Source organism: Teleopsis dalmanni, chromosome 2 (assembly GCF_002237135.1).
Source record: "Teleopsis dalmanni isolate 2A chromosome 2, ASM223713v2, whole genome shotgun sequence".
Taxonomy (NCBI): domain Eukaryota; kingdom Metazoa; phylum Arthropoda; class Insecta; order Diptera; family Diopsidae; genus Teleopsis; species Teleopsis dalmanni.
The window spans coordinates 120,594,566-120,603,685 of record NC_051847.1 but is presented as its reverse complement, the minus strand read 5'-3'; the positions used below and the strand labels follow the sequence as shown (position 1 = coordinate 120,603,685).

General features: G+C 27.8%; 1 protein-coding gene across 1 annotated transcript; it reads left to right on the top strand.

The window, feature by feature from the left end:
* Positions 1–7,044: 7,044 nt before the first annotated feature.
* Positions 7,045–8,349, top strand: LOC119675582 (steroid receptor seven-up, isoforms B/C-like). The gene is made up of 2 exons (XM_038086789.1): positions 7,045–7,678; positions 8,342–8,349. Exons 1-2 carry the CDS (start codon positions 7,045–7,047, stop codon positions 8,347–8,349), a joined length of 642 nt encoding a protein of 213 aa, XP_037942717.1.
* The last annotated feature ends 771 nt before the right edge of the window (positions 8,350–9,120 follow it).

Sequence of the window (9,120 nt, the reverse complement as noted above, 5' to 3'; positions counted from 1 at the left end):
TAAAAGAAATTTTCAAATCTACGGACATCATGGGTTTCATATTAACAAATTAAAGTATTAATTATAACCAAGAGAAATAAAAAAGAGATAGGTAAATATTTTGTTTTAAACATTGGAAAATTTTATCCATATAGATATACTCCGAGATCTGTCTCCAACGTGTGCATAGAAGCTTACATACTGGCTTAAAATTAGTCATATTTTATTAATTCACATTAGATTTACTTTATGCTTTACTTTTTATATTAAAAGTTTTCAGATCTACAAATAACACTGTGCTTATTTGCTAACTCTTAACATTAAACATTAAACATCAATATAAATTAATTTATAATGAAAAATTGTGATCTACAAGCTCAGTAAGATTTTTCATATGTCTTATCAGTCATTCGTACTTTGTCTTTTTACAGTGCCAAATACATTCGGACCAAATCAAGAGACCACTGATGATGAATACTTTGCGATATTCAAAACAACCGTGTGGTTGTCTCTAGAATTCACTTGATTAACTCTTTAAGCTTCCAATATTTAATTTTTATTGAAAAGCTTGTGGCTATATTACATATTGGCTTAAAATTAGTCATATTTTATAAATTCACATTAGATTTACTTTATGCTTTACTTTTTATATTTTAAGTTTAAAAGTTTTCAAATCTACAAATAACACTGTGCTTATTTGCTAACTCTTAACATTAAACATTAAACATCAATATAAATTAATTTATAATGAAAAATTGTGATCTAGAAGCTCAGTAAGATTTTTTCATATGTCTTATCAGTCATTCATAATGTGTATATTGATCATCGTCATCAATTGATATTTTCAAAGTTAATTAGAATTCAATAACAGTTTAAGGTCTCTTTACTACTGCCTAACAGAAAACTAATCTTAAATTAAATCTTAAATTACCGAACGTTACATACTTCACATCTATTTCATTTAAAGTTATTTTCTTTCAAAAGAGAAATTAAATTAAAATTGTTCATTTATTAACTAAATTATTACCACTGTTAATTAAAAAAATTGAACCAGAATTTTTTAATTTTATAGAACACCAAGTAATCGTGCCCATTACCCATAGCACATGATCCCACAAATAGTACCAACTTGTGCAAAAAGTCGAAGAAACGAAAAAAAACCCACAAATAATAACGAGAATCATTAATTTACTCTGTAAATGGAAAAGTCTTCCTATCATGCTCGACAAACACAAGGAGGGGGTACAGGAGGATACCAAAAATAATATATATGTAGTTAATATGTATGCCATGATATATACGGGCAAGTGCAAAAGAAGCTCAAATAGGGTTGTCAGTATTTAACCCAAAAGGGTGGAGGTGTTGCATGGTTGCGCGAACTCAGTATGATTCGAGTCAGAAAGAGGCAATAGCAACAACAATAAGTAGAGCATAAGTAACAGCATAACTAACAAGAGGTTCCAAGCACTTCTTGTTTAGGTTCAATTGCAAATAAAAGCAATAACAACAAACAAGTGATAACAACAACAACAGGAACAGCAGCAACAAAAATGCAATGCAAAATGTTTAAATATTTTTTTTATTCGTAGCATTTATGTGGCTTATTGGAGCACTTATTGTAGTATTTGTACAAAAACAAAAATTTGGCGTTGCTAGTTGGAGTAAACAAGAACCATCAATGCATCCTAATAAGTATGAAAGAGATAGATGATGTGAAATTCCGATACAACATATGTCACAGAAATGTTAAAGCGAGTTAGATGCTTGGTAGAGCGAGCGAAAAATACATTTTAAAAAGGCGTGCACATACTTGAGTTTGAATTGTTCGTTCAATTTGAGTGCAGCTCAATATTTAGCCTTCTTATTATTATTTGAGTAATGTGAGCGGTTTGAGATTTTCTTGTATGAAATTTAACGAAACATTTTGGATACTGAGTATCTTATGAGCTAAGTGAATTCTGCAGCAAATCTAATTGGAAAAAAATGTTTGTTGGTTTTTTTTTGAACGTAATATAAGAAATATAAGAACTTCAACGTTTATATATGATTTTTTGAGTTAAATTACTTTTTAGTACTTTATGTGCTTCTCAAAACTGTTAACACACATTAACACCTCGTTTTTGCACTCGTTGTGTCCAGATGTGCACACAGTGGGCTAATGGTTGACGAGAAAAAATGAAAAAATAAGTTTATATTATAAAAGTCACTATAGGGTATGAACCAAACAGTTTAAATCAGCCAACCCTGTACAGGCCACTCAATCGTTCATCATCCAATTGTGCTTTTGCTCCAAATGGCTTATTCTTCACTTTGAGGGCGCTAATAATTTGCACTTTGAAATTTTGGTTCCATTATTCTTTTTTCCTTGAATCTTAAGTGTATAAAGACAAAACGACTTTTATCTGCAGTTTTTCTCTGAAAACAGTTCTTAGTAGATATATTCAATTTAATATAACATGTCCTAAATTAATTTTCTATGACATTTAAATTAGTGTTAAATAGTATTAAGCAAATATGTTGATATACAATTTATTGATATACGATTTAAGATGTTTAAATATCAAAAATGTGACACCTGTAACGGAATAAAAGTAATCAACTGCATTGTAGTTCTAAAGGAAATGTAATATCTGTCTTTAAGATTAAATAGTTGAAATTGAACAGAATTAAAATATATTCTTAAAACTTTAATTAGTTGATTTAATATTTATTAGAAAACTTTGTTTTTATTGCATATTTACATATCTTATATTATTTACATATCTTATATTAATGAGAATGGAACTTTATAGTTTATAGATGCCTTAGTAGAGGAATAACATCTTTGAGGTGGATACATTTCGGAACAATACTACAAACATGATAACTGGGTGTTCTGTGTTAACAATTTATTTATCCATACCTTTAAAATTGTATATGTATTGTAATTATTTAAGAAAAATATTTGGAATACATAACTAAGATATATGCTAACGATTGTTTTATAGATTAAAAGTAAAATAAAATAAAAAATGTTTAAAAATTTCTAATCATCTATGGTTATACTATTCACCTTTCAAATTGCTATAAAATATTTCGAATCATTTTACACTGAATATAATAGAATCTTTTTATATGAACTTGGAGTTATTTACCAAAGAACTTCCTTTAAATGAGTCTCTCTATAGGCAAATATATCTGGTAAATCTCTAGTGAACTTAACTTCGTTCAGATCGTTGAAGAAGTGTAATTTTATGCAGACTAATATGCGATTTATTTGTATTTGTAACACTCTTTTCTTAAAGCTATATACTAACTTTATTAGGGATTTCTTATACGAGTATTATAATGATCTATGAAATGACAATATGATTAGGCAATGTGGTTTATAGGGTCACTAAAAGATTTAGAATTCTATCATGTCTACGTATTATGTTTCTGTATTTTTTAGTCTTTTACCTATTTATTTTTTATTTTTAGATATATTTCTATATATTTATTTATTTGTTTTTAGATATATGTGTATGGCTTGTAAATAATATAAATAATTAACTACATTACCAGAATTAAAAATATTTTATTTTTATTTATTTTAACATTTTCAAAATTTGTCATAAAATAAATACCTAATTCTAAAAATATTGAAAAGGGCAGATGATATTTCTATCTTAGCTTTTATGGGAATCAAAAAATATATGTTAACATATTTTTACAAATGAATTAGGAATACTAACTATATATAAACATACGTATATAAACACATATAATATGCATATATTTTAAATGAAATATGTAAAAATTAATTTCAAAAACGTGTTAAATTTTTCTTTTCAAAAACTTCATGGAACTGATGGAACCACTTTGATTCAGGAAACCATTGATTTTTTTGAGAGATAACAGCAAATTATTGAAAAAATAAAACTTAATAATGATTAATAAAAATTTTTATATATAAACATAAAAACATTTCAAAAAAAAAAAATTGTAAAATCAATACTCAGCATGTTGAAGCACAAAATTTGTTCAGAATATGATGTGCTGCGTCATATGATCTAATTGACCTTGTTTACTATCAAAAGTGCTGATGCTTTTTCATAATTTTAAACAAAAAAAATAAATATTTTTTGAATATAAATTTCAATAATTAAAACTATTAAGACAATATGAGTAGTCAAATCAAAGAATATTAAATTGTGTCTTCAATTTCTAGAACTAAGTTGAATAATGCCTCAATTTTGTGTAATTGAGCTTTTCCGTTCATTCATAAAATATAACGTAAAAATCAATTAAAAATATTCCGCTACTAGAAAGGTCAATAGGTTTAAATTATTCGCCAAGCTATAGGTGCAATTGACACAAAACAGAATTACAAGCTCTATGTATATTAAATGAATTTATATTTTAATAGAAAATATACTCATATATGTCAAAACCTCTGTCTAGTGTACATAAAAATCTATTAGTAAAGAAATAAGATAATATGTTTGTGTATATAAAACTAATGAGTGAGTAATAATCACTTATAACCGCGTTCAATAGTCACACTATCATGGACATTTAATTGTATCCTTCGTTCTAAGTTTTTATAAAAATATTTAACATACACATATTCTGGCTTATAGTGCAGAACAGGATAGCCCTTAGGTTTATAGAGACCTCATTTTCTGATATCTAATATCATTGCAATTTACCACTTTCCCTATTTCCTTTAATAGCTAATTTTTTGAGACTAGTTTTCAGCTTCCAAAATATTAGTTACTACTGATCCAATATTGATCTATACCAAAATACCCTATCTTTTATATATAACTATAATTTATTTTAATTTAATCTTATCTCTATTTAATTTAATTTAGTTTAGTTAATTTTAAATTAATTTAATTAATTAATAATCAAATGTTAACGGGAATGAATTCTGTTAATACGATAAAATTTTAAAAGTTAAATGTTAGAGTCAGAATCGTACTGTTAAATACAATTTGAATATTTATTCTAATTGGAAGACACAATTTCTAATTGGAAAATGTGTTTGAAGTATGAAATCTGAAATTTCAACAGATTGGTCAAATGATGTATGTGTAAAGTTATGGATGAAGAAATATTTCATATATATAGGATCTTATTATGTCAACTGTTAATTCCGAAGATAGTGATTATAATTCTATACAAAATAGATCTCACCTTTAAGCATCCGACATTTAGGCATTTCATTAAATTATATTTATGTAAAAATCATTTATTGTTTGAAGTCAAAAATGGATGGATCATGAATCAGTTGTGTGAAATTAGAAAGAAAATTTTTTAAGTTAGAATACATTTTAAAAGAGAAGCAGTGTGGAACGATAGGGCATTGATTAAAAATCTTGAAATCATCTCAATTATTATTAATCCGGAGCGATATGAAGTAATGTGAAGGTTTGATGTCTTATAAAATTCCTACATTCATTTAGAATTTTATGTACTCATTTTAAAGAACTATTAACCAATTCCTATAGGATTTTAACATAACAATGGTTGAAATTTCATTTATGTAAAAATGACAGTTAAAAAAGAGATTTCTTTAAAGTGAAGGAATATCTCATATCCTGTTATTTTTCTGACAAATTTCAAACTATTGAAAATTAAAGCTTTTGCAAACTTAAACTCAAAACAAACACAGAAACCAATCAAATTAGCCAAAGTCCGAAAAAGGCAAAATAAATAAACTCAACAACTTCAAATTATGTAAAAAAATAGTACGGAGAAGGTAAGAAATATGCTGCGCCGAGATATATTAAAAATTTAAATTTTAGGGTGGGATTACTTTTATGAAAGTTTTTCCTATGTTCAAAGTTTAAAAAGTATAAAAAATATTAAAGTCAACAACAAAAAGTATAACAACAACAAATATATAGCAAATATCTGCCAGATACACTAAACGAACTAAACGAACTAATAAGAAAAACGAGTTCAATGCATGCCATACTCTTTGCACCTCAATAATGAGCAGAGATATTTCATGTAAACGTAATTCAAAACAACAAAAATAAAAAACAAAAATGTTTTGAGTATTTTTATTTCAAGCTTTATGTATTTTTTGTTGTTTTTTGTTAACAGACTTCATAAACCTATCTGCTCTGTAGCTTTGTATCTGTGCATGAAATTTTTTCCGAACTAGCTCAACCAAACACGTTGTAGGTCTTGCCCCGCCATAGACCGTATGAATGAGCAGACAACAATTGGATTGAAAATATGGCAATGAGTGAGAATGAATAAGTTACCTATTCAATTTTCCACTCAAATGAGTTTTTTTCATAAGAATGAATGAGAGTGAATAGTACGCTTAGATATTTTTCGGGGTGGTTATATGCTTAAGATATTAGTGTATCTAGCGAATGTATCTGCTGCTGTTGGATTTTGAGTGGTGGAATGAGAGATTTGTGTGATGTGTCGCTAGGTCGAAGTCGAGTCGGGTCGGGTCGTGTACCTTTTGCCACGAATGTTTTGCCAGTCAGGCTCTAAAAGGCCTTACGAAAACAGCTGAGATTTTGCTACTCGCATGACGCGCACTTCTTTCACAAATTTAAAAGAAGGAATATATACAAAATTAAAGTTTTTTAAAAATAACTAAGTCGAAAATAACGTAGTGAAATATTTTTTGTATTAACTTAAAAATTATACGTGAACGGTTGAACGCAAAAAATGATTATGAAACGGTTTTGAATACGTAAAAATTTTTAAAATCTGCGTATCGGATTTTTTTCAATAAATTTGAATTAAAAGTGAAAAATAAATCAAAAAGAAAAAAATTAAAAGTTTGCAAAAATCACAATATCAATTTGTAAAAAAATAAGTACAAAAATGAGCACTACTTAAAAATCAGCACAAAGAAATTACAGTTCAAAAATTAAAAAAAAAAATTGAAATTAAATTTCCTTTCGTGCGAAAAAAGAATAAATTCGCTAGCGAATTAGTTAATAATAAATAATTTGTAAGACCCCAATTTAAATACTCACAGATAAGCTGCATAATACATATACGCCGTGTAATTCCCAAACCGCCAAAATTATTACCCATAACTCGTTGAGCGTGTACGGTGGTGGCGTCATGTGCGCCTCACCGTCCACAGCTCCCGGTTTCTTCAATCCGCGTCCTCAATCCGGTGCTGAGTTGTCCGCTTTCGACTTGGGCTTACCACGGTCTATGGCTTTGGGTGTGCCACCACCATCAGCATGGCATGAACCAAATTTAGGTGGTCATTTGCATGCTTCGACCGGTCCTGGTTCGCTAGCGAGCACCACAGGTACTGGCAGTTCCGTTGGTACCGGCGGTGGTACAACTCCATCAAGTGTGGCAAGTCAACAATCTGCGGGCATCAAACAGGATCTTTCCAGTCTAACTGGAACGGGTCAAACAAATCTAAACCAAAGTGGACATCATACAATTAAAGAGGACTTATCTAGCTTATCTTCAGCGACGGCTGGTGGTCACACAACACATCATAGCGGCACAACGCAACAGAGTCATGTTCAAGATATGGGTGTTATGATCAAAGGAGTGCAAACGTCAAGTTGCTTAGGCGGCGGAGGTGGTGGTAGTACTACGCCGAGCTCGCAAGCAAATAGTTCACATTCACAAAATAGTAATAGTGGTTCACAAATAGATTCTAAACAAAATATTGAATGTGTTGTGTGCGGCGATAAAAGTTCTGGAAAGCATTACGGACAATTTACATGTGAAGGTATGTGGAAAGTTTTTTTTTTAAGAAAAATTAAAATCTATAAAAAAAATAGTAGGAAATAGTTGCAAGTAAAAATAATATATATCACAAATTTTTAAAGATTTAAAAAATAAATATAGAATATGTGAAATATCTGAATTAGGACATTTATTAAAATAATTGAGTATAAAAAATTTTTAGAGGTATATATTGGAAATGAAATTTTTGAGCCCTCGTTTTTGTCTATGATTAAAAATTTTTGGAAGAAGCATAGTTTTGACAATAGTAAGCTCTGATTAAAGTTGTAATTAAAAACCAACATATAGAGGATAAATATTTTACAAAATGTTTAGTTTCCCTCTTTAAGAAGAAACAAAAACTGATAAAACTAGTTTTATGCAATAATTAAATTATTTGTACATCTTAAATACACTTATTTTTGATATAAATAAGAGAAAATATTAAATTTTAAAACATATTTAATTAACTATTAGAAGAGATACTATATATTTTATTGGCTCGAATTATTAATGCACATTTTTAAAAGTTTTAAAATTGAAGAGAAAAAAATGTGTATAAATTATACAAATTTGAACAAATGTTGTAAATAAAATCATTTCATTAAATTAATTTTATTTAAAAAAAAATCAAGTTATAAAATAAAAATTTTTCTTATAATTTTAGTTCCATAATCTCTGAGATATCAGTTACTTAATATTTAAATTAAAGGAGGTTACTTACATAGCGTGAGCGACCTTAGTCTCTATGACTGTAATTTTCTCTGAAGAAGAGAATCTTCTTTCAGAAAGTATAAATTTTGTGGTTTCTGGACAAAAAGTGACCTCTGTGATTTTGACAATTTATATTAATGTCCAATTTACAGATAAAGATTCTGGAACAAAAGCAAAATTGCAATTAAAGAATTAATAAATATAATATGTGCGATATATAAAAAATTCTTGTTAGATAACAAAATATATTTCTAATATGTACTTATATAATAATAATTTTTCAAGATAGGTTTAATGGCATAAGCGTATTATTGTGCATTTCCATTAAGATTTTCGTTAGACAAAGATCAAGAATATGGTATGATAATGTTACAACCTTGATATTCCGACGAAAGAGTAATTGTTAGTTATGAGTCTTCTAACGGATTTAGTTTATAACTTTTTATTTTATCATTTTATAGTGCGAACAGTTTTGTCAGTACAATCAAAAAATTTACCTGACGTTCAAAACACGAGTATACCTATAAGTAGATGAGATAATGCGGGTTAGGTAATTCATTGGTCTCCCAAAACGATTTAATTATTTTGCACATTTAGTCATAGTATTTCCATATATGTAAAATGTATTAATTTATGAAAAATATTACATAATTTATAATTTTAAGAAGATATAGTTGTAAACTGGAAATGACACTGACTTCAAATAGAAAATAAAACAAAACAATTTAAAAA

Excerpts from the sequence above, each read along its gene's own strand:
- LOC119675582 (XM_038086789.1), top strand. The coding sequence starts at position 7,045 with ATGTGCGCCTCACCGTCCACAGCTCCCGGTTTCTTCAATCCGCGTCCT.